This window comes from Myxine glutinosa, chromosome 2, assembly GCF_964187855.1.
Source record: "Myxine glutinosa chromosome 2, kmMyxGlut1.1, whole genome shotgun sequence".
Taxonomy (NCBI): domain Eukaryota; kingdom Metazoa; phylum Chordata; class Myxini; order Myxiniformes; family Myxinidae; genus Myxine; species Myxine glutinosa.
This window is the reverse complement of record NC_136262.1, coordinates 121,272,520-121,298,838: the sequence shown is the minus strand read 5'-3', so window position 1 is coordinate 121,298,838 and position 26,319 is coordinate 121,272,520. Positions and strand designations below refer to the sequence as shown.

Below are 26,319 nucleotides of genomic sequence, written 5' to 3'. Positions count from 1 at the left end.
GGTGGGGCAAGGGGGTAGATTTGGAGGGGAGGGGCAATGGGGGAGATTTGGAGGGGAGGGGCAAGCGGGGAGATTTGGAGGGGAGGGGCAAGGGTGGAGATTTGGAGGGGAGGGGCAAGGGGGGAGATTTGGAGGGGAGGGGCAAGGGGGGAGATTTGGAGGGGAGGGGCAAGCTGGGAGATTTGGAGGGGAGGGGCAAGGGGGGAGTTTAGAAAGTGGATGATTAATGAAAGACGAACATTTATAACAAATTTGGTTTATTGTGATTTTCAAGTTAGCGATCCGTTTAAGAACGATGGAGGAGGGGTGGAATGAATGTGAATTTTGAGCATGTAGTGATTTAGAATTATAGGAGATTCAAATTTTTTTTTGAAGTAGATTGAGTTGGAGAGGAAATTGAAAAAAGCCTTTTAAATAGGAAGAAAAACAGCGTGTTGTAATATACCACTGAATATAACACTGCAGGGGAAAGTTTAAACATATTAAACAGAACCGTGAAGAACAATCTAATATTCACAAAAATACCAACAGGGAGCGGGAGCTGAGGGACAACCACGAGTCACGTGAACAGGGCAAAAGATGTTAGCAAAAAGAACAGGGCAAAACAGATCTGGGGAATGGTGTGAAATGGGGGTGAAACACGTGGTTGAAGAACGAACGAACGAAAAGAACAAAGAAGGAAATGTTTTTTTTTGTTTTTTTTTAAGGTAAGATGTTAAATAAGGAAGGATGGGGTGAAAAGACTGGGAAAAAACTGAGAGAATGAGAGTAGCAGGATCACAATCGACCGCTGAGAGAAAACAAAGCCTCCAGGTAGGAAGCTTGAAGAACAACAGCAAGGCTGCAATATCTCGCGGCACGAAATACTCGACCACTCTATACAGGTATAAAAGATTAACACCGATAATCTTCCAAGGGACGCACTATGGGTACACACACATAAGATAAATACAGTTTCGACAAAAATACAATTGTGAACAATTACTTAACTTCGAGCGTGTGTGAGTGCGTGAAGGTCGGGCCAGCTTCAAAAAACCATGACTTCCCCCGCAAGATCTCACGAGATCACCTTGGTGCAAACCAAGTTGTTGGTGCAAACAGCTGGACAATCAACTTTCCTAGAGTTAGTGTAAGTAGGGCATGCCCGTACTATATCTATATCTAAAATTATATCCCCCCCCCCTCTATTTACATGAAATGGTTTGGTCCAAAGCGAACGGCTTGCGAGTACGGTGACAATCCCCCCCCTCTATTTACATGAAATGGTTTGGTCCAAAGCGAACGGCTTGCGGAGTTTGGTAAAGAAATCGCCATAGCATGCACAAACGCGCAGGAAAGCGAAAGAATCGCAAATTAGTTTTAATTAGTTTTAAAACATAGTTGAACGCCAACATAGTTTGCCAACGTGAAATAAATGAATACGCTCTCAAATGTGCCGTCCGAGGCAGAGTCTGTTCGGCACGTTCGGCACACGTGATAGCTCGCTGCTCTCTGATTGGTTGAATCGTTTTTTGGACATAGCTCGGTAACTACTTGTCCGATTAATATGAAACCTTGAAAAGGCACATCCTCGGGTCCCCAGCAATATACCTGGCAAGTTTAAAGTATATCGGACCCGTGGTTGTCGAGAAACAGCGGTCACAGACAGACATACATACATACATACATACATACATACATACATACATACACACAGAGATTACTGGAATTATAGATAGATGACATGATGACGAGGTTCCATTATCACTGATTTTCATGTTGTGAAGCGACAGAGTGAACTTTCCTCGAGTTAGTGTATGACGTGATGACGAGGTTCCATTATCACTAATTTTCATGTTGTGAAGCGACATAGTGCACTTTCCTCGAGTTAGTGTAATTACGTGATGACGAGGTTCCATTATCACTGATCTGCACGTTGTGAAGCGACGGAGTGAATTTTCCTCGAGTTAGTGTATGACGTGATGACGAGGTTCCATTATCACTAATTTTCATGTTCTGCAGTGAGGGAGTGAACTTTCCTCGAGTTAGTGTATGACGTGATGACGAGGTTCCATGATCACTAATCTGCATGTTGTGAAGCGGCAGAGTGAACTTTCCTTGAGTTGGTGTATCAACGTGATGACATGATGACGAGGTTCCATTATCACTAATCTGCATGTTGTGAAGCGGCAGAGTGAACTTTCCTCGAGTTAGTGCAACGACGTGATGACGAGGTTCCATTGTCACTAATTTTCATGTTGTGAAGCGACGGAGTGAACTTTCCTCGAGTTAGTGTTATTATGTGATGACGAGGTTCCATTATCACTGATCTGCACGTTGTGAAGCGACGTAGTGAACTTTCCTCGAGTTACAGTGTATGACGTGATGACGAGGTTCCATTATCACTAATTTTCATGTTGTGAAGCGACGTAGTGAACTTTCCTCGAGTTAGTGTTATTATGTGATGACGAGGTTCCATTATCACTGATCTGCACGTTGTGAAGCGACGTAGTGAACTTTCCTCGAGTTAGTGTAATGACGTGATAATGAGGTTCCATTATCGCTCATCTGCACGTTGTGAAGCGACGTAGTGAACTTTCCTCGAGTTAGTGTATGACGTGATGACGAGGTTCCATGATCACAAATTTTCATGTTGTGATGCGACGGAGTGAACTTTCCTCGAGTTAGTGTATGACGCGATGACGAGGTTCCATGATCACAAATTTTCATGTTGTGATGCGACGGAGTGAACTTTCCTCGAGTTAGTGTATGACGTGATGACGAGGTTCCATGATCACAAATTTTCATGTTGTGATGTGACGGAGTGAACTTTCCTCGAGTTAGAGTGTATTGACGAAGTTCTATTATCACTAATTCTCACGTCGTGACGTGATGAAGTGAACTCTCCGAGTTAGAGTTTAACGACATGATGATGAGGTTCCATTCTCACCTTTTCGTGTTAATGAAACGCTCACTATTGAGGGCGTGACACTCCCTGTTCTGATGAGAGTTGCGTTGCGATGCCGTTGTAGTGCAGGTGCTTTCTGTGATGGTTTTGCGTTTTATTTATGATGACCTGTGCAAGTAGTGTATGTATACAAGCCAATACCTGAGCAGGTCTACCTGTCGGAGTAGCCAATGTGAATGTATGTGGCCTATACCTGAGCAGGACTGTGTATGAGTAGCCAATGTATGTAGGTGTATACCTGGGAGGTGCCCTTTGCAATGTGATGCCGTTCCAGTGCAAGGTGCTCCACATGGTGGTTTTAGGGTTTTTTTTTTTAATGTTTACCTGTATGAGTAACCTATGTATGTATGTAGGTAGGCCAATACCTATACACACAGCCCGAGAAGATGTCCTTTACATTGCGATGCCCTGAAATTGCTTCCATATGCACCTTGTCCAGTCCTACGTTTAGTCCAATTGGGAATAACGTTTCTCTTTTTGATGGAAAGTGAAACCGAGTTTTTGTGGTTTCATTGTGGTGTTAAAGTGAAGTGTTCGTGTTCAAGTTTGGTTTCCACACCACATGGGAACAGGTTGAACACGGATCAGCAATAACTGAGCCGTTTATCAGAACCATAACCTGATAACCGTGTATCGGTCGGTAAGGTACGCACTGTTCACGAAGGACATGACATTGATTCGGAGATTTTGTTTATTTATTTTAATTACAAAATGAGGATGTCTAACGATCACGGTCATGCACCAAAACCACAATAACTCTACAATGGGTCTGATGGTCACACCGTGTCATATGGGGTTGGAGACGATGTCTGTAATGAGGATGTGAATATCTCAAAAGAACGATGTAGTGAATATTTCACAAGGTCAATAACATGTAAGAACGATAACGATAAGAACGAATGATTGTTGTGACCCTCCGTATCATCCCATGAAGATGGTGCCTGAGGGAATCCAAAGGGAGTTGTTACCATTCCCAGTGCAGAACATCCTGTACATGTGCCAGGGTCGGTACGGGCGGCTTAATTTTGTTCAATGTACACCCAGGAATTTCCCAAACATACTCTATCGTATATGAAGTATATAAATGAGGAGGCTGTGCTGGCCCGGGCAACCTGATGATGCGGTCGTTTCACAAGAAGTCGATCACTTCACAAGAATGGTGAGATCTGGCATTTTTATCCATCAATACGGGTCTTGTGAGAATTGGTTGTTATCAAAATGTGGAACAACACCTTAATCCAAAATATCCCCACGGTACTTTCCACCTGTCTTAGTGTGTACACTGTACAGTGATGAGGTCACGTTTATAATCTTGATCAGTAGCCCCATATAATAATGGATCTGCTCCCAAACGGGAAGGACTCTTTGCTGTTCTCAGTGTATGGGTGGCCAGGTTAGGTTTGCCATGAAGCCAAAGTTCCACCGTCAGTCACTTGCAGGAGAAATTTGCTCTCGTAAGATCTTGCAAGATTCGAAATTCCAGTGTTGATGTGCCCGGCACCATGCCAAACTGTTTTCCTCGTGTTGTGGGGTGAGAAGAGGGCACCTTGTCGGTCTCCTGGCTTTGTAACCTGCAGCATGAAGCCAAGTCCGGACAGTTCTTGTGGACAACCTATTGGTGAGATTCCATTTATGTCACGACACTGTGCTTTAGGCAAAAGGGATACCTCTGACAACGCTGAACGGAACTGCATCTCCACTCTTCGAGGTCACCCTGGTTCGTCCAGATAGAGGCCTGTTTTTAACATCCTTGTTTGATGTTTGCGGATCAGTCTGCTGATAAGTCAGATGTAAACCAAATGTACACCGTTTCACTGCCCAATAATTAGCCATCTTTGGCCATGACTGATTCTTATCGGGGACATAGTATAACGCAGTCCGCCAATGGAAGGACTCACCAAGATAGTTACCTTCTCAAAATCTTGACCAGGTGAACGTGATTATTCAAGTACGTACATACCCTCACGGTATGTGCAGGATGTGCAAAATTGCCTTGGTCAGGGGATGAATGGAATCCCCAGTCCTTACATGGAGGGGTTCTTCCATTGATGTTTGAAAGAAAATTTGAATTTGATATGGTTTTGGGGTTTTTGCAAACAGCATTATTTGTAGGCATGTTTAAACTGAGCCGTTCTTGGTGGAATTTGATGTCAAACCGGACCACCAATGTTGGAGTTTGATATCGAATTGAACCACCAGTGTCGGAGTTTGATATGAAATTGGACCACCAGTATCGGAGTTTGATATCAAATTGGACCATCGGTGTCGGAGTTTGATATCAAATCGAACAGTCAGGGTTGGAGTTTGAGGTCAAACTGGGCCATCAGTGTCGGAGTTTGATGTCAAACCGAACAGTCGGTGTCGGATTTTGATGTCAAACCGGTCCATCAGTGTCGGAGTTTGATATCAAACCGAACAATCAGTCGGATTTTTTTTTTTTTTTTTTTGTGTATACTGAATCGAGGCTCGTGAAAGAGCTAACATTTATTTCACAAACAAATCAACCAGACAAACAAAATATACAAAAAGAGGGAGCGGAAGACAAGATGGGGAGAGAAGGGGAAGCACACAACCACCAACCACAACATTTGAGAGCAGGGAGAAGTGTGGGAGGGAGAGGGCTTGGGGGCAGGAGGCGTGGGAGGGGGAGGGGAGGGGGGGGGGGGGGGGAGAGGTATAAAACACAAGGGGACCGAAATTAGCGGGGGGTAGAAAAGATCAAGGTTTTGGATGGGGGAGGATAAGTGACAAAGTGACAGTGACAAAGCTTGAGTGACAGAACTTCTTGGAGAGGATTATCAAAAGTTTTGAGTTTTGAGTTTGATATCAAAATGATATGATATCAAAATAAATGATATCAAAGTTTTGAGTTTGATATCAAACCGAACAATCAGTGTCGGAGTTTGATGTCAAACCGAACAGTCAGGGTCGGAGTTTGATATCAAACTGAACAATCGGTGTCGGAGTTTGATATCAAACTGAACAATCGGTGTCGGAGTTTGATATCAAACTGAACAATCAGTGTCGGAGTGTGATATCAAACCGAACAATCAATGTCGGAGTTTGATGTCAAACCGGGCCATCAATGTCGGAGTTTGATGTCAAACCGGGCCATCAGTGTCGGAGTTTGATGTCATCCCTGGGTGCATTTAGCTGGTTGTACTCATAGTTTGCATGTCCTGTGGGCCTCATTAGGAGCTGCTTTGTGTTTGTATGACAGGTGGTGTAATTAAAAGTGTCGGCTCTGCCTCTGAAACCCTTTTGGGATGAAAACAGAGCACAGTTTGCTGACAATTATTCTTTTGAGAGTTGGACATCTCCAGAGAGCACGACAGGTCGAGACCATTGTATTATGCCGGTTGCGTCGCATGAGAACAGATTACGAGTGTCTTGGTGTTCAAACATCCCTTGGATCCCTTTACACGGCTGCACAATTCCTTCTGAAGATAACAATGTAACAATGTTAACGTGTACAATGTACATTTAGAGAGCTATTGCATCATATATGTATACATATAGTGTGATTTTCGTAAATGCAACATGACATTCCAAACTTAATTGGGCTGCGTATGTGCACCGCACGGCGCACTCTACCAATGGAGTGCTCCACAATGAAAGTACCTGTGCATCAGCAAACGAGTGTTTGGTTGTTTACTTTCATGATAAAGGTAAAATGTGTTTTTATTCAATTATGTTCATGGATGAGACAGTGGACACAAAATAAGCTGATCCATATGAACTAAAAGACCTTCCTCCCATGCTCCCATGGTGGTTTGCTCTTGGAGTCAAAATCTACAATTATTATTATTATTATCTTTTTTTTTTTTTTTTTTGAATACAAGGTCGAGGCTCGTGTAAGAGCTAACATTAATCACAAAAAAAACAGACACATAAGACGAAATAAAGGGAGCGGGAGACAAGATTGGGAGAGAAAGGGAAGCACACAAGTACAACATTTGAGAGCAGGGACATCAGGAGATCTGTGGGAGGGAGAGGGCTTGGGGGGGAGGAGGCATGGAAAGGGGGTTGGGGGGTGGGAGGTGAAAAAAACACTTGGACACAGCTAGGACTTCTGGGAAAGAAGTTGGCATTTCAAAAAAGTGGATCTGGGGTAAATTAACAGGGGGGAACATCAAGGTTTTGGATGGGGGACGATAAGAGATGGTGGTGAACAGCTGTTTCAAAGACCTGTAGGGAGGAGTGCGATTGAAGAGAGTGAGGGAGTTTGTTCCAGAGGCAGGAGAAAAGAGGAATGAAGGAGTGAAGGTGAGCAGAGAGTCTTGATTTTGTCAGTTTCACCAGAAGAGGGTTGCATGCAGATCTTTTGCGACCTGTAGGAGTATTTGGGGGACAGAGCACAGAGAGAGCTGGGGGAGCAAGGCCGGAGAGGAGTCGGTAGAAGATAGAAAGGCCACCAACCTGCCTGTGGTGAGTGAGTGAAAAGCCCTCGGAGTTAGCTTCATTGTGGGAGATTCCAATTATTCTCAAAGCTTTGGTTTCAACAGCGTCAAGCTGAGCCAGGTGTGAGGAAGGAGCACCAGCCCAGAGGGGAGAACAATATTCCATTGAGCTGCGGATGAAAGCCTTGTATGTCGTGAGGAGCTCATGTGTGCCAAGGAAGGGTTCTGCACGACGGAGAATGCCCAGTAGGTGACTGGCTTTGGAGGCCAGCTTGGAAATGTGTTTTTTCCAGGAAAGATCATGGCAGATTATGAGACCCAAGAGATTGAGTGACAGAACTTCTTGGAGAGGATTGTTGAGAAAGTAGATGGGAGGGTTGTCCAGACGGTCTTTTCGAAGAGACATAGTGAGAATTTGAGATTTGTCAGGATTGAAAGACTTGTTCTACTTGTTTGACCAGTCTGTGATTTTGTCCAGGTGTGCAGAGAGTGAGGAGGCTGGAGACTGCCGATCTGAGGGATGACGTATGGAGCAGCAGAGAGTGCAGTCATCAGCAAAGAGATAGGATTTTCCATAGTCGGAGAGATCATTGAGGAAGACCAGAAAAAGCACAGGGCCCAGAACACTGCCTTGGGGAACTCCAGCCTGAGCAGGAAGGGGAGATGAGGGAAATCCATTCAGGGCCACACGTTGACTACGACCAGAGAGGAATTCCGCAAGCCGTGCTTGGAGATTTCTATGGATACCATAGGAGTAGAGTTTGGTGAGCAGAGCGGGGTGCCAGACCGTATCGAAAGCACGTGATATGTCAAGGGAGCCGGCTCTAATTTCCTGTTTGGCATTGAGGACCTCCATCCAATGTTGAGACAGCAGAAGAAGCATGTCCATTGTCCAGAGTAGTGACCTGGTCTGAATCCAAATTGATGATCAAAGATCAAGCTATTGGAGAAGAGGAAGAATATGATATCCGAAGCAATGATTGATTCCATGACTTTGCTGATAATTGGGAGCAGGCTGATTGGTCTGTAGTTGCAAGGATCTGTTTTTGCACATTTTTTGTGTAAAGCGGTAATGTTTGCTGATTTCCAAGATGCTGGCAGATGACCTTGAGTAAAAGAGAGGGTGAAAAGAACAGAGAGAGGGTGAGATAGAGCGGAAGAGCAGGATTTTAGGACCCGTGGGCTGATGCCATTTGGTCCAGTTGCAGAATCAGAGTCGAGGTTCGACAAACTTCTCCACCTTGTCAGGAGAGAAGGACACAGAGTCCAGGAGCAGCTGGGTTTGACTGGGTACGGTGGGTGCAGAAAGAGACTGGTTTGGAACACAAGATTTTGAGGCAAATACAGAGTTGAGGCATTCAGCTTTTTCACGTGCGGAGTCAGCTGTGTAGCCGTTTGAGGTAAGGGAGGGGTTGGAGGGGGAACAAACACCAGGAACAGATTTGACCATCTGGACGCCTCCAGGATTTGGAAGAGGGAGCCGGGTCTGAGAGTTTACTCTTGGGAGTAGAGAGATATTGTTTCTTGGCCCTCCTGAGGGTAGACACATTTGTGAAATGAGATTTGGCTTTGTGAAAGGAAATGAGATTGCTTTCCATTGGATTTGCCTTGCAGGAGGCAAAGGCAAGTTGTTTCAGGGCAACTCCTCACCACAAGCTTCAGTGTACCATGGACAGGAGGAAGGGTATGACAACTGAAGACAACATGCGACAAATCTGTGCGTGAGAGAGCAGTTTACTTTGGAAGAATTCCCAGGAAGAGTTGATGTCAGACGCAGTAGAGATGGGAGACCAGTCCAGATGATTGATGGCTGCTTGAAGACCGTGCCAGTCAGCCTGAGTGAAATGCCAGACTCGCCGATGCTGAGGAGGCTCTCTGGGAATGGCCTCAGAGATGTCCACTTTAACAAGGAAATGATCAGATGAACCGATTGGAACAGAAGAAGAGCAGCAGACATTTGCAGGGAATTTTGTCATAACAAAGTCGAGAAGAGAAGATGCCCCGTTGACTGACTGACAGATCCTGGTCGGGAAATTGACAGATTGTGTCGGTCCCAGTGAGTCGCAGAAGTCCTTGGCTGAGATGCCATGGCTGGTGAGAGAGGTACCCTCACCCAGCCAGCTGGCATGACGACAGTTGAAATCATCACATATGAGGAAGAGAGAGTTGGGATGAGTAGATAGAAGTTGGTCCATATTATCAGACAGCGAGATGTAGATGGAGTCATCACTGTTTGGTGGACGGTACAGAACACATATGAGCAAAAGGTGGAAGCGAAGGGGAAGCCGTAGCTAGAGGTACTCCTGGGGGTGACGTGGAGAGAGAGGGCAGTGCAGGTCGAGTGAGGAAGAGTTTTTGATAAAGATAGCAACCCCACCTCCAGGACAAGGCTCAGGTCTGTCATACCGGAGGAGGGAGTAACCAGGAAGAGATATTAAAGAATCTGAGACATCATGAAGGAGGAAAGTTTCTGTTAAGCAGATTACATCTGGTTTGTCAGAAGCACGCTGTATGGAGAGGTCAATCAGGTTTGAGCGAAGGCCCCGGATGTTTGAGGTCCATACCGTTAAGGAGGAGGGCGGGGGAGCATCGGATACAGGGCAGGTGTGGGGAGTGGTAAGGTAAGAGGAGGAGATGGTAGGAAGAGCTGTTGATAGTGTGTCAGAGATTTCAGAAGAGCTCGGAGAAAGGGAAGAATGCAGGGGACAAAAGGTTTGATGTTGATTGTGTGAGGCACAGTGAGGTGTTGTTTGAGGGGTGGGGGGGGGGGGGAGGCAGAGCGAGGATGAAGGTTGGAGGAGATAGAGGTAAGAGTTGGAAGGGAGAGGAAGCGGGGAGGACGCTTTGAGGAGGAAGGGTGAGAGGGGAGAATTGGAGAAAAAAGGAGGGTGGTGAGATTTGAAGGGGAGGAGGGGAGTATTTAGGAGCGGGGAGTGGGAGGGGTGAGTTTGGGAAGTGAGGGGGGAGTTTAGGAGGGGAGGAGTGAGAGTGAGGGTGGGAGGGGTAAGGGGGGAGATTTTAAAGGGATGGGTGAGGGGGGAATTTAGGAGGGGAGGGGTGAGTTCGGATTTTTGAAAGTGTTGGACGATTAATGGAAAACGAACATTTATTGCAAAATGAGTTTCTTGTGATTTTCAAGTCCGAGATCCGTTTGAAAACGTTGAAGGAGGGGTGGAATGTCGGTGAGTTTCGGGAATGTAGGGAGGAAGAGTTGTAAGAGATGGAATTTTTATTTGAAATGAAGAGATTTGGTGAGCAACTCAAACAACCTTTTAAAGAAGTAAGAAGAAAAATGTGTTATCATATACAATAGAATACAACACTTCAGCGGAAAGTTTAAACATTTTAAAACTAAGCCGTGAAAACGATCTGGGGAAATTCCCTAAATGAGGGCATGAAGGATTCCAGCATAGGTTCAGAAGCAGGAACAGAAGGATCGGAGATTGACAGAAAGGCGAGCAGGGAACGAAGGAACAGGGAGGTGTATAAGCAATATGTTAGTACGGGAGGCGAGGCCTACTTTTTAAATTCTTCGTTGATGTTTTTTTGGAAGTGGATCAGAGAAAAAAGGATAAATTTGAAGAAGGGTGGTGAGAACTGGAATTGGAAAGGTGTCTTTTGCTGGAGAGGATTGAGTTATGAAGGAAGGAGTGGAAAAACAAAAAATGGGTGGGGCGAAACACGTGGTCGAAGAACGAAAAACACAGGAAAGAGCAGGAAATTAGTTTTTTTTTTTTTTTTTTTTTTTTGTTGTATTTAGACAAAACAGAGGGTAAGATGTTCGGGGAAGTACTGGGGTGACTAGAGCAGCACTCGGTGGAGCGCGTACCTCCAACCAAGCTGAACGGTTTAGGTTTTGTATACCAGTGATGGGCCCGAATCAGGTCCTGAACCAAAATCCAATCGGCTTGTTCTTGTCACACCCAACCCATCCACCTGATTTTGTCATAACTCGTCCACCTTTTTAATTTATTGTGCTAAACAGTATATTGTTTCTACACCATCACTCAATGGTGAAGAATCACTTAAAAAATTATTGTATCAGGACCCAGATTTGGATCTTCACCAAAATGGAATCAATTTGTCCTTTGCAATCTCCCAACCTGTCCCACCAAGTTTCGTCCAAATCCGTCCACACTGAGATATTGTGCTATATATTGTTTTTGGCCCTGTCTCTCTCAATAGTGAAGGATCATTCAAAAAATTCTGGTATCTGGAACTAGATCTTCATCAAAATCTGATGCATTCGTCCTTGTCACACACCCAACCTGTCCAACAAGTTTCTTCTCAATATATCCACAACCTTTTGAGATAATCTCTGCAGACAAACAAATAGACAGACAGAAGTGAAAACATCAATTATAACAGCACTCGGTGGAGAGCATACATCCGTATATACTCGGTTCAGCCAGGCTGAACACTTTACATTTTGTATCCCACTGACGAGCCGGATCCGCATCCAGACCCGAACCAAAATCGAATCTGTGTCCAAATCCATCCATAACTTTTTAAGATCGTTTTTGGCCGTTTCTCAATAGTGAAGAATCACTTTAAAACTTTAAAATTTTCTTATCCTGATCCAGATCTTCACCAAAATCGAATAATTTTATCCTTGTAACAAACCTAACCTGTCCACCAAGTTTCCTCTGAATACATCCACAACCTTTTGAGATCTACTGCTCAGACTGACAAACAGTAATAAAAAGACCGCTGTCCCATTGCAGACAGGTCTGTGGTCATTGTCTCCTACCTCCTTCCCATCGCAGACCGATCTGTGGTCACCGTCTCCTGCCTCCTCCTTCCCATCACAGACAGGTCTGTGGTCACCGTCTCCTACCTCCTTTTTCCCATCGCAGACAGGTCTGTGGTCACTGACTCCTACCTCCTCCTTCCCATCGCAGACAGGTCTGTGGTCACTGACTCCTACCTCCTCCTTCCCATCGCAGACGTCTGTGGTCACTGACTCCTACCTCCTCCTTCCCATCGCAGACAGGTCTGTGGTCACTGACTCCTACCTCCTCCTTCCCATCGCAGACAGGTCTGTGCTCACCGTCTTCTACCTCCTCCTTCCCATCACAGATAGGTCTGTGGTCGCTGTCTCCTACCTCCTCCTTCACAATGCCGACAGGTCTGTGGTCGCTGTTTCCTACCTCCTCATTTCCATCACAGAGAGGTCTGTGGTCGCTGTCTTCTACCTCCTCCTTCCCTTCACAGACAGGTCTGTGGTCACTGTCTCCTACCTTCTCCTCTATGGTCTTACACCCTCTGCCCTTTCCGAGCTTTGTCCCCACCCCACCCATGTTTCTGCAGGGTGCACATTCGATATTTCTGTAATTCATTTTTAATTATTTTGTATTAATTTCTAAAAACAAAAGTTTTAATTATCTTTTATGAATTTCTAAAAACAAATTTTTTTAATTATCTTTTATTAATTTCTAAACACAAAATTTTTAATTATCTTGTACAAGCAACGGTACCCGTCCTATGGGCGGGACTTCAATTGGGAGGCCCAAATGAAAAGGCAAAATATCAGAAATTGAATGTTTTCTTATTTTAAACGATTCATATAAACATCCGTTGAATCATATCACACGCAAATCATCAAAATCTAAACAGTATCTTTAGAATTTCAATAAAAGCCACATCACTGTTCATATCGGTAAATATTATTCCATCGTGTTTCCAATCGTGATCGATACACGATGATCGTGAATCGTGATCGATAATCGTGTTCACAATCGCTATGTCGTATGTACTCCCGATACGTGTACCAAATTCCCGATACGTGTAACTGGACCAAATCGACAGTTAAAATGATTTTGAGCCGATAGCTGTTATAGTTAGGTCCAAAACTTCAATTCTGTGACCATTTTCTGGCTAGTAAGGTTTGACGATTGATTTGACTTCTATTGACATTTTATAACAAAAATAGCCTCTATGTCCCTCCTAAAAATCCCGGCATTTTTCGCCAGAGGCCCGAATCCAAGATGACCGCCGTCACTATCTTGAAAAATTAAGTTTTGAACCAGAATACCTAGAATCACGTACGAAGACACTTTTTTGGGTAATTTGACCACGAGGATTCCGAATCTGACATTAGTTTGACGTTATGACATTATTTTGACCCAGAAATCCAAGATGGCCACCATCCAGTAGAGCAAAAATGCAACTTTTAAATGGGAGAACATATGATCATGAATTAACACATTATTTTGGCTAAATCTATACTGGCCACGGAATTGAGGTCCTGATTAGTGAATTGCTATTTTCTTGTTTTTTTATTTGTCTGTGTGTAATGTAATGTCATATACTTATTTCTGTCTTTCCAGGGAGTATACGAGTGAATGAGACGGCACTGAGAAGCGCAGTATTCAGAAGATAGCTGTCAAGAGAATGTCCACCGTTCCGTGTGTCCTCCAGTGTGGCGGGCTTTGCAATGAAGCCACTGATGTCGTTACCTGCGTTGAGAGTTGGGAAAATCTCAAGAAAAAAGCCCTGTTATGGAGCGGTCTTGACAAGTTCGGAGACGTTTATGCAACAATCAATTGGGATAATGGTTCCGGCAGACAATGTGTCCATAAATCATGTAGGCTGACCTTATGGAATGCTAATAAACTGGAGCAGGCAAGACAAGACAGAAAAAACGAGAAGTCAAGGAATGCCAATCTCAGTCTTCGTCCATGTCTGAGGCTTTCCCCCCGGCTGCTTCTCCACCTGCCAAGCGGCTGCGATCAAGTGTAGAAGGGCTGATACGTGAAAAAACAAAATGTGTCTGGTGCTGTAAACCTGAGTCAGCAAAGCACCCAGAATCAAAGCTGTCCTTGATTTCGTATGATAATGCATGGGTAACGTTCAAGTCACACGGTGGCCCTCGAAGATCAGAGCATGCGAGACAGAATCAACTGTGTGATCGATTATGCAGCTGATGACCCATATGCGATTGAGATCAGATATCACAACAAATGCTGGTTGAAATATGTGCGTAGTTACCAGAAAATGAGTGAAGATGACAAACTCCCACGCATGCACAATGTCAATCTCCGTGAGGCTCAGACTATCTTCTTTGAACACATCAGAACAGTTATCTTTGAGGAACGTGAGCTAAGGTCACTACAGAGCCTCCTCAAAGACTACAGCTCTATCATATCTCGGTATGGCTTCTCAACATCCAGCATCGTCGTCCTTTATCAAAGATATCCTGACCCGGGAGTTTGAGGGCAAGATCGGCTTCCACTCCTGCCCTCAGAGAAACCAGAGCGACCTAGTCTATGACACGTCTGGGGGTGGTTCATATGTTGAAGCAGCACTCTCCGCCATCGGTGTTAGCAGTGAACAACTGGTGCACAATGTGGCTAAGCGGCTCAAGGATGATGTCAAGTCAATCAAACCCATCCCATGGCCGCCAAGAGTCGAGGAGCTAGAAGAGGAGGAAGAGCTCTCGCCTCTCATGGTGCAGCTGCTATCTGCTTTGCAGGGGAAGAAGGAGGTAGATCTGTCTCCCAGCACACTCTCTCTCACCTCTCTCATCACGCAGTACATTACAAAGCGACCCACCACTACCGCCATCAATGCCACCATCACCCTTCATGGGATGACTCGCAGCAAGGAGCTTATTGACTCTTACTACAAGCTGGGCATTGGGATCAGCTACCCGAACGTGCTTCTCCTACGTGACCTCTGGACCATGCATGACCTCGAGAGATATTTGATCTGTCCTGATGAGATCGCTGAGGGAGAACCAAGCTTTAGTATCATTTACAATGATGACTTTACCAACGACACGTTGACAGGAGGGGGTACTGCACACCGCTGTAACTGGATGTTTCTGCAGCGTCTAGAACGTCTTGTACCGGATTAAGAGGCTAACATCCAGGATGAGCAAACACGCATCACAGACGCAAAGACTGTGTCACAGGCACTAACTGAGAAGGCATCTGAGATGCAGGTAGTTAAGCCGTATAGGACGATAAAACGTGGGGAGCCTCCCATCCGGCCAAAGCCCACTATGTTCTCATCAAGTACAAAGCATCAGTGCAAGCGGAGCATTTTTCATGCCCTTGCTCGTTTGGACGTGGATGGTGACCGCCCTGATGCAGCTGAGCAGGCTATCCCTTCATACAATGGGTTTTATGCTGGTTTAAATGCAGAGCAAGGAAAGATCAAGGCTTATTTTCATATGTCGTACAATCAACCGCCCAACAAGTCAGTTGTGAATGACATCATGGACAAGCTTTCTATCATCATTGCCACCAAGCACATGCCTTTCGCCTTCTTAGTGGGAGATCATCCCGTGTACGTCCTCATTACCCTGCTCAAGGCCGAGAACCTAAAGAAATACCATGACATTGTGCCCTTTCTAGGCCTTCCATACACAGTGTGTGATGATGAGTGCTATATACAAGCGCTACAACGGGAGTGAGTTAGGAGATGTACTCGTGGCAGCAGGAGTTATTGCCGAGGGCTCCGTTGATCGTGCGCTGAAAGGCAAGCATTACAAAAGGGGGCTGCGTTGCTTGAGGCTTATGTATGAGGCGCTCATGAGTCAGCTGGTGCAGGAGAGGCTCGTGCCCTGCCTGGCTGATGAGACGAGGGTGAACCTCGAGTTTCTGAGAGATACTAGTCTTTCCCAAGAATCCCGTGCTGCTGCTCATGCAGCACTGGAGGAGGATGCTGACCTGGACAGCCTTATCACTAACTTATTCATCCATGTGGAGGCCAGTAACATGGCAGACTACTGGAGGGACTTCCTGTCCATGACAGATGCACTAATGCAGAATGTCCACGCAGTCCATATCTGTAACTGGGACGAGTACGTCAGCTCTCTGTGCGCCATGCTGCCATGGATGGTAGCGTACGACAACAATAGGTACGGGAGGTGGCTATCTGACTTCTGGGCAATGCTGACAAATCTCCCTGCTGATCAGGTCACCTTCCTTCGTACTGACTTCGCTCAGTCCATCACAGGCAACCCCTACTCCAACATGGCCTGGGACATGTGGATCGAATGCACCATGAACAAGGGCAGCAAAATGAAGTCTGGCTGGCTCTCCATCCTCAAGAATGAGAAGCAGCTGCTGGTGCACTCCAGAAATGTGAACAATGTAGCCCAGATCCAGGCGGCTCATAATGCCCTGGCCAACCGAAAAAAAGCCAAGAGGAAGCACATTGAATGTGGCCCAAAACGAATGCGAGAAGATGAGCAGTGCGTGCAGGACCTGGTAGCCTGCATACATGAGTTTGACTCCTTTCCATTCGACCCATCCTCACCCACACTCCGCACCCTACAGTCAGCCATGCCTGCCTCTAATGAGCTCGTTGTGGACTTCAATTCTGCCCATGCTGCAGGGGAGGAAAAGTTGACCAGCTTCTTGCAGGAGTGGGTATTCAGTAAGAATACCTCCCTTCATGCACCTGTCCCTCTGAGTAAACGCTTGACATTTGCCAAGATGCCAGACACAGAGAAGCCCAGGGAGGAACTCAAAACGAGAGCTGCTGAAATGGAGCAGAATGCTCTCAAGGCAGTGATCAACCTGGTTGAGGTCAGTCATCTTGTGGACCTCACTGAGTTGCTGGAACATCGTGGTGTTGAGGAGTGTGTGGCTTTATTCAACTCCAACGGAACATACAGGAAGACACAGAAGAGTAAGCTCATCCAGAAACTCTCTCTGCAATCTGTAGATCTGGCATGGGCATGATTTGGAGGATGGCAACTCCATCAGCAGAGGATCGACAGACGCAACATGGCACCCCATACAAGTGGTCAGACTATGTCCACAAGGTGTCTTCCATCATCCTTGCCCGCCATGGTGATGCTGAACGTATCTTCTGTGTGAATGACCCATATGACACACCATACTCTACTAAAGATGACGAGCGAGACCTGCGGGTACAGGGTAAGGCACATATATACCCAACACCTACATGAAATTGAATGACCCCTTCCCTTCTGCCCAAGCATTCAAAACACTTCTATGTAGCCTTAGCAACAAGGGGCGGATGCAAAAGCTGATATGCACCTACCTGACAGACCTTGCAGAGAGTGTTGATGCAGAGATTGTCTACTCTGTTGGCTCCCACTGCACCAATTTGTCAACCCAGCAACCAATGGAGAACTACAGCTTTGACCAGTCTGAGGCTGATACTGTCCTCTTAAATCTGCTTACGCAGTTCTGCGTGAATCAGGCTACAGTGGCCCTGTTGTCATTGATACCGCTGATACCGATGCCTGTCACTATCTTATGTCATGGCCTGGTTAATGACGAGATGGCAGACTGTATTGTGCAGCTGCACTGTATGACAGGCTGTGATGCCAACTCAGGCTTCTATGGCAAGGGTAAGAAGTTGGTGTATGACCGGGTGGCGAAGAGCCCTGTGGCTCGACGGCAGCTCTCGCTGTGTGGAGATAGCCTTGACCTTGAGGAGGTGCTAGAGGAGCTCTTCCAGTTCACACGACATGTCATCTATGGCGACGAAAAGAGTAGCACCATGGCTGAGGCCTGTGCAGCAAAGTGGAAGACACTGAAAAACAAATCATTTATCCGTCTCCCTCCAGATGCAGACAGCCTACGCCAACACTGCCTCCGAGCAAACTACTTGGCATATCTTGTGCGTCATCCCTCCAAGAAACACCGCCACTCGGACATGGCTGTGCGCTGGTGGGTGGTCGCTGTCGCCCTGTCCGCCACACGCAACCTGCTCTCCCGACACATCTACCTGCACCAGGGCCAGCTGAAGAGAGTGAGGAAGATGAGAGCCAGGAGGGGAATGAGGAGCGAGATGATGATGTACAAAGGCGGGGAGATTCATCGGAATCTGATTCAGATTCTAGTGAAGCAGAATGCTCTGATTCGGACTAATCATATAATTAAAGGTCATATTGATTAATTACTTCATTTGAAAACTGTTCAAGTCACAGCTATTAAAAATAGCTTATTTTGAAGTGTAATGAGTTTACTTGTCATGCAATCATCAATTACTTTACTGCAAGATATCCTTATGGAGGTAGTTTCTTTAACATGTTTAAGTACAAAAGTTGCATTTTTGCTCTACTGGATGGTGGCCATCTTGGATTTCTGGGTCAAAATAATGTCATAACGTCAAACTAATGTCAGATTCGGAATCTTCGTGGTCAAATTACCCAAAAAAGTGTCTTTGTACGTGATTCTACGTGTTCTGGTTCAAAACTTAATTTTTCAAGATAGTGCTGGCGGTCATCTTGGATTCGGGCCTCTGGCGAAAAATGCCGGGATTTTTGGGAGGGACATAGAGGCTATTTTTGTTATAAAATGTCAATAGAAGTCAAATCAATCGTCAAACCTTACTAGCCAGAAAATGGTCACGGAATTGAAGTTTTGGACCTAACTATTATGGCCTTGGCAAGATCGATGGAGACAGCGATCTGTTAGCGATCGATGGAGACATGTTGCTTTCCCGGGTGCAGCACAAACGGCTGCACCGATCGCGCGGCACCCGGCAAAGCAACATCGTCACAATGAGAACAATGAACGTTATGCGAACGCGAATGTTATGCGGGAGTCCAAACCTGAGAATGCTGGAGACTAAAGCTGAAATTGGGAAAACTAAATAGCCTGTTTTACTCCTGGAGATCCCAGGATTATCCACCCAAAATATCTTTGCGATCGGTTCAGCAGTTTTTACGGTACCTTCGAACAGATAGACAGACGGACGGACATTTGGTGAATCGGTGATTAATTTCTAAAAACAAAATTTTTAATTATCTTTTATTAATTTCGAAACACAAAATTTTTTATTATCTTGTATTAATTTCTCAAAACAAAATTTTTAATTATCTTTTATTAATCTCAACAAAATGTGAAAAAGTCAAAGGTTGTGAATACTTTCTGAATGCACCACAGATATTCCAAATATATCTTCCAATTAAGCCACTTAAAGATGCTCTGTGATGCAGTGGACCAAACGTGTGCAGTATTTGCCAACCTATGGTTGTTTGTCCATGCTCTATCCTTTTTAAAATGTTGGTCATCGAGTAAGGAAGCAGCATGTACCATTTTACAAGTCTGGTTTGTCTCTGTTGGGGTTTGAACCACCGATCTCCTCGGCTTGGAGCTAACGCTCTAACCAGTACAACACCGAGCGTGAGAGGGAGGGGAGGCAATTTGGCTCGTTAAACTGAGCACTTGTTGGAGTTATCTTCTGCAAATCAACCAATCGCTGCTGATGTCGAGAGAATAAGCAATGGGCCATCTACCTTGGAACCTGCAATTCCCACTTTGTCCATCCATGAGGGCCAGCAGGCAAATCTCCCAATTTTTCTATTTTCCAGCTCATGGACCTCAACATCAGTTATGACATGTTTTGGACAAGGTGTATCTCCAAGCCGGCCTCTAAGGCCGGCTGCCACCTTGGAATTCCCTGTGGGACGCAGACCTTCCTCAGGCTATCATTCATTCCGTTTGATCTACTCTGCCGCTCTTAAAGCATAAAAGGTACACAGGTTAACAATTTGTTTTTGTACAATTTGAATTATGCTTTCACCAACTGTTTGGACTATGAAACCATGCTTGGTTTTTATCGTGAAGGCATTTTTGGAGAGTTGAGGTGGAGAGAGGCAAGACTATTATAGGTGGTCACCAATGAGCTGTTTGGGGGATTGGGTTCAGTTCGGATCTGCTGTTAGTCACCGACCATATGTATTTTTTTTTTTTAAATACTTTTTACAGGCTGAACCTGGAGTTGACTTCTTTTTTTTAATTTTATTAAATGCAGCGTATTGTCCAACAGGTTGGTCATGAGTATCGCATTAATTTTTGTCTTCAAGCTGAATGTTTGGGTTTGATTTCCCACCAAACTACAAACTGTCTGGTTAGTGTCCGCAAGTCGGATTTTGCATGACAAAGTGTGCTGTCCCTCGAATGGATGAGGTCGGGTGTCCCATTTGCAAGTATTAATCAGACATTGAATATTTCTGGAAGAGTAGGCAAGTTATCATCAAAACCTCCAATGGAGTATTAGGGCAGCCAGTCAGTGAAAACCTCAGGACAGAAACGATCCCCAACCGACCCCGCAAGGTGGTGCGAAAAAGTGGGCCCGATGGTAGTGCTGAATGTTTCTTATTCTCCTCCCCTTCCCTTTATAAGGGGTGAGGTTAAATGGTGCCAAGGTCCTGCCTGGCCTGGCTGCCCATGTCCGATATGCCGCATCCCTTGTATGAATGGCCGCAGAACAGGAATTATTGAACCAAGAGTTGGTAGGAGAGATAGAGCTATAAGAGAAGGGGATATAAGCCTCCATTCCTGCAACAATAACTTCAGCTATACGTTCAGCAGAAATAGAAGCATCGCCTGAGGAGAGACAGGAGTCTTTCCAGGGAAAATCTGAAAAGAAGTTTCGTAAACCAATCCAGTCAGCGCTATTGAAATGCCAAAACTGGTGTTTCGTCGAAGCAGTTGAAGCAGTCGGAGGAGAAGGAGTGGTGGTAAGTAAAATGATGTTCACAAGATTGTGGTCAGAAGAACCAATTGGAGGTGAAATTGTGTAGCTGTAACGCAATGGATTGGAGGTGAAGAACAAATCCAAAGTATTGGAAGAGTGGTCATGACGATCTGGGATATGGGTGGGGTAGGTGATAATTTGTTCCAAATCATTGAGAATGGAAAATGTAAGAGCCTCAGCTTTTTTTTTTTTATTTTTTCTTTGTGCTTTTCCCCCCCACATGTCAATTAATTAGTTATAATCCTGTTCATTTATTTGTTCTGATACTATTATTCCTTCGCCATTACTCATTCCATCCCCACCTGCTTGCCACAGCTTGTATCCTACTACCAACCTGCTTGTCCTGTCTCCTTTCCATCTGGTCTCCTGCACACACAACACTTGCAACCTCCTTCTCTGCATAATCTCCACCACCTCAACCTCTTTCTTTTCAACCCCCCATTGATCCCACATTCAAACTACCTCGGTGAACCTCACTTTTGAACCGTTGCCTGCCTGGCAGAGCTCTTACTGTCTTGATTAATTTGGGACACTCAGGTCAACACACACACACACACACACACACACACACACACACACACACACACACACACACACACACACACACACACACACACACACACACACACACACACACACAATTTTGCCATCAGCCAACATCACCGCTTTACACAAAAAGGTGCAAAAACAGATCCTTGCAACTTTGAGGCAATGTTTTTATGGCCGGATGCCCTTCCTGACGCCAACCCTTGGTCGCCTCTTACGATGCGCAGGGATGCGGTGTACCTATTGTAAACCAGGGTACACACCGGGATCATTCATCCCAACAAGCTGGTACTCAATTTGCCGACCTCGGAAGGATGACAGGCTGAGTCAACCCCCCTGGCGTTAATTCAGCGATCAACCGGGATTCGAACCCAGGATCCTAGGATCCCAAGCTGGCACCCTAACAGCTAAGCCACCCCCAGGCTTGTTTATCGGATCATATTTGGGTTGATGGTTGTGGCGGATGTTTATCGGATCGTAGTTGGGTCTATGGTTGTGGTGGATGTTTATCGGATCATAATTGGGTCGATGGTAGTGGCGGATGTTTATCGGATCGTAGTTGGGTCTATGGTAGTGGCGGATGTTTGTCGGATCGTAATTGGGTCGATGGTTGTGCCGGATGTTTATCGGATCATAATTGTGTCGATGGTAGTGGCGGATGTTTCTTGGGTCGATGTTGGTGGCGGATGTTTATCGGATTGTACTTGGGTCGATGGTCGTGGCAGATGTTTATCGGATCGTAATTGGGTCGATGGTAGTGGCGGATGTTTATCGGTCATAATTGGGTCGATGGTAGTGGCAGATGTTTATCGGATTGTAATTGGGTCGATGGTAGTGGGGGATGTTTATCGGATTGTAATTGGGTCGATGGTCAGGCCGGATGCTTTTTGGGGTTGTAATTTGTGCCCTTGGTATTGGCGAATGTTTTTGAGATAAAAAGCACTATTTCATCAGCACTATATACTCGGAGATATTCAGGCGTGTCCTTTGAAGAGTCTCCTCACCCTTTGCATTAACACTAATTAACAAGATATTTCATTTAGGTGACCTTAGTGTTCCGTTATTTGTATTTAGTTGCAGCCCTATAAGTTGATTTTTGAAAATTCAATTTGTGGTGGAAATTGTAATAAAAGGCTTTATTAATGTCGTTATTTTGGTGTCGGGTCATTCCTCAACTGTTCCCAATTGTTGTTTCAGATTGTTAACATGCCTGCTGTCATGGAGGTTCTGTCTGCACTTGAGCATTACCCCATCACAAAGGAAGCTTTGGAGGTAATCTCTTGTCTTTATATTCTACTATCCCTCACACCAAAGCCCCAAACAACCCAATCCTCAAGAATATAACCCATGCCCTTGATTTTCTTTTTATTTGACCCCCCCCCCTCCCTCCCCCCCCCCCCCAAACCTGCATGAAACGGTACCCTCGATCAATTATCTGCAAATAATCTTCCTTTTCTTGGTTTCCACTGAATCTTCTTCATATCATTGATGGGCTGGCAGATAACCGAGAGGAAACAACCTGCACCCTTGAGCTGTGTCTCACCTGGGTTTGAATCCTGACCCAGCCATAAACTGCATCAGCCGGCACTGCTGTGGTCCCAGCAATTGTGCAAATCTGCAACTAGGAGCTGCAAACATAAGAAGTTTCTCCACTCCTCGTATCGTCTTGTTTAACTGTTTCACGAAGGTTGGCAGGATGGCCTAGCTGTCTAGCCTGTGTTCAATTTCTGACGCAGCTTTAAACGGTCATTCTAGTGTTTCACAGCAAGAGTGATTCATCAGTGTGTGCCGTACAGGGACATTAAACTGGTTGTCCCATCTGCCGGCACCAGTTGGTGGCCGTTAAAGATCCCGCGGTGTCCTTTGTAAAAGAGTAGGGGAGCTATCGCTGGCCCCATAGACAAATTCCTGCCCTAACCTGCAGATGGCATTGCATTAGTGATACAGCCACATCCTCAGCCAATGATGCTACCTACCCCTCAGCCTTGTGCTGCATACAAAAGAAGAAGAAGACCCTTGCAAGCAGGTGGCCTGTGAGCTCGCTGAGTTGTCAGCAGCACAATGATAAACCCTCTTTCAAAACAGTGACCGACGTTGTATGTAAAGCTTGCAGAGCCAGGCCCGTCGGACCTCCCAGCCTATTCCAGCCGAATATAGTCACGTGCCTTGAGTTTTTGTTGCCCTCGAGCAAGACATCGATAGGACAGTATGGCGGATGGTACTGCTAATTCTGCTTTGACAGCCTGATCTGGTTGAACACCTGCCGGTGCTTTGAGTGGATGGAGATACCGAGATGGAGGAAGGACACAATGTCTACGCCATCTGGCATATCACTTTTATCATGTATTACACGCATGTTGGGCCATATGTTCAATTTATCATGTTTATCGGCAGCTTGGTATGCAGTTCTGGGCACTTGGTGAGCTTGTACAGATTTGTTAAAACGAGTAAAATAAATAAATAAAATAGAACAAACCCCCCAAAAAGCATCTTCTCTCGCTCACGGTTATCTCCAAGATGTCTTCTTTTGAAGGTTTCAATGCTCTATTTTGTAACACAATACATTGTAAATATAAGTTTATCATTTTCAAATTTGCATATTGTCATGTACTTTATATTACAACTTTTGTAACAGATGTTTTGAAAAACAATGTCCTCCCCCACTCGTCCTTCTGCCTTCTCGGTGAATGGACGAGTGGGGAGGCCTCTAATTTATTGTATACTCGATTGAAGTGTAGAATAATTGCAAACAAATTGTGCGTACAACACTGTTTTATTGTCATTTGTTTGACTACCACAACTCTCTTAATTCTGATTATTTTCCACCCAACCCTTACCAGGAAACCAGATTGGGTAAACATATCAATGAAGTTCGGAAGCAAACTGGAGATGTGGAACTGGCCCGACGTTCCAAACGTTTACTTCGGGCCTGGCAACGACTCGTCACTCCTGCATCGGGCTCTCCGGCTCCAAATCCCAATGTTCCATCGAACCTTGTTACTAATCCAAGTCTTACCCTTGCGGCTAGTTCTGCACCCTGTCCAGTATCTTCAGCAACTAACATCGTTTCAAACATTTCTGCAAATGCAAACTTTACCTCCAATGTCGCACCAAATCCCACCCCTGAACCCAATGGAAGACTTCATCGATCCCCTATTTCACTGTCACCTCATCAACACAATGGCCTTTCTGTAACTCCTTACAGAATTCAAGTTCCATCCCCAGCTCCTCAGTCTCTTGCACTCACACCCCCTCAACCACTCCCAGTTAACCTTGTGAAACCCAACAGTGGTCTGAAGGCTTGCCAGCTTGCCAATAGCAATGAAGACTGCCAGGACCAGGCTGAAGCACGATGCCTGAAAATAGTGAGGCCTGAAAATGCTTGCTTATTAGCAAAGGGGAAAAGGCAAAACCTGGACGATGGCAAAAACAAGATCACGAACAACACCCCACGGCCCGGTAATGGCGGCCATGTTCCCACCTCCTCGCATTCGATGCCATCACCCGTTTCCTCACGGATGGACTGTTCGGCTTTTCCTCTTTCCACTACTTCAAAAAAATGCAAAAACAGCAGTAATATCAGCAGTCGCAAAAGGTTAAAAGTTCAGGACTGCAGCATTGCTTCCTCAGGTTCTGCAGCGGCAGTTGTATGTGATGGGACTACTGACTTGGTAACACAACTCCCCCAAACCGTTCAACCCCAGTCCTTACCTCCACCGGCAAAAATAAAGGAGAGAAAAATAACGTTTGATCCAGTTACCGGCCTTATTGTTGAATCGACCAGACTTCGAGAGGTGCTTGACACGGAAAAAGACTTGTCTTCATCTTCTTCACCCCCACCCGCCCCCTCACGTTCTCCTCCTCCATCGCCAGGAGCAGTAACGGACTGGCGAGAGGCCTTGTCCCATAATGCAACAGTGCGGGGTTATCTCAATCGTCAGCGAAATGCGCTGATTGGCTGTGACACGACAGATGTCACTGAAGGGACGACATTGAATGTGGCTTCTGGCCTGGCTCGTGGAATTGCACAAGGTCCACCCCCAGCACCGTCTGGCTTTCGACCTGGTGACTCGGGTTGCCCGATCACTGGGCAAGACTTAATGCGTCTCCATGGTGATGACATAGACTCTGATGGGCGTTGGCCTGGAGTTAATGGTTGTAATGATGACCAGGGGTCTTGGTATGATTGGACAGCGTGTCTGACTTTAGACCCACATGGACAAGGTGGGGAGCTGGTAATTCTTCCTTATGTTTGTTTGGATTGATCATTTGAGGAGGGTAAGGCATGGTGATGGGAGGCATGCTGAAATTGGAAGTGGATCTTGGAAGATCCTTCCCTGAATCCCTCCATGTCCCATTGCCTCCCCCTCTTTCTATCCCACCATCTCCTTTCCTCTTACTCCTCCTTCCTCAAATCTTTACCACGGTACCCTCATCACTTCCTGCTGTCCTCCCCCTTGTCCATCATTCCTTTGCTCCTTTTCTGGCTCTTGGGGATTTTTTTCTGTTTTATTTTTCGCTGCTATATTTGCAGGTAAAAAGCAGACAAAACAAAGTAATAAAAACTTTAAAATGATACGTTGCTCTCTTTCTCTCTCTTTCCCTCTCTCCCTCCCTCTCCTTTTCTCCCTCTTTCTCTTTCTCTCTCTCCCCGCCCCATCTACCTGTACTGTAATTCATCTTTTTGTGTAATTTGCACATTTATTTTTGGATGAGAAGCTGCAGAAATGCTGGAGGAAGACTTGCGATGAGGCCTTGACTTATCGTGGACTTGCACGTGAGGTTCTTTGTCCCACAAAGTTTCAGCTAGGCCCTGAATTAGGCTTTATCTGTCCTAATTGCTCGGCACTAATTTGTACTATCGGCGAGCACAATTATAACTGTAGTACTTGTAGTGATGACGAAACTAGATCGCATGTCGCAAGTGACAGGATCTGTTGCTTTGAGGTAGTA

The 26,319-nt window shown here is 45.5% G+C and overlaps 1 protein-coding gene across 3 annotated transcripts in view; it reads left to right on the top strand.

Annotated features, from left to right (window-relative positions):
* The window catches only part of MED26 (mediator complex subunit 26), a 31,969-nt gene extending 6,027 nt beyond the window's left edge, over positions 1–25,942 (top strand). For 2 of the 3 annotated variants that reach the window (XM_068099747.2, XM_068099750.2), the window contains exons 2-3: positions 22,564–22,638; positions 24,207–25,942. In XM_068099747.2, coding sequence (XP_067955848.1) covers positions 22,564–22,638; positions 24,207–25,631 — 1,500 coding nt within the window. In that variant the 3' untranslated portion in view covers positions 25,632–25,942. Of the gene's footprint in view, positions 1–19,651; positions 19,815–22,563; positions 22,639–24,206 lie in introns of all 3 variants that reach the window. The other variant, XM_068099748.2, reaches the window with a different exon arrangement.
* Positions 25,943–26,319: the final 377 nt, after the last annotated feature.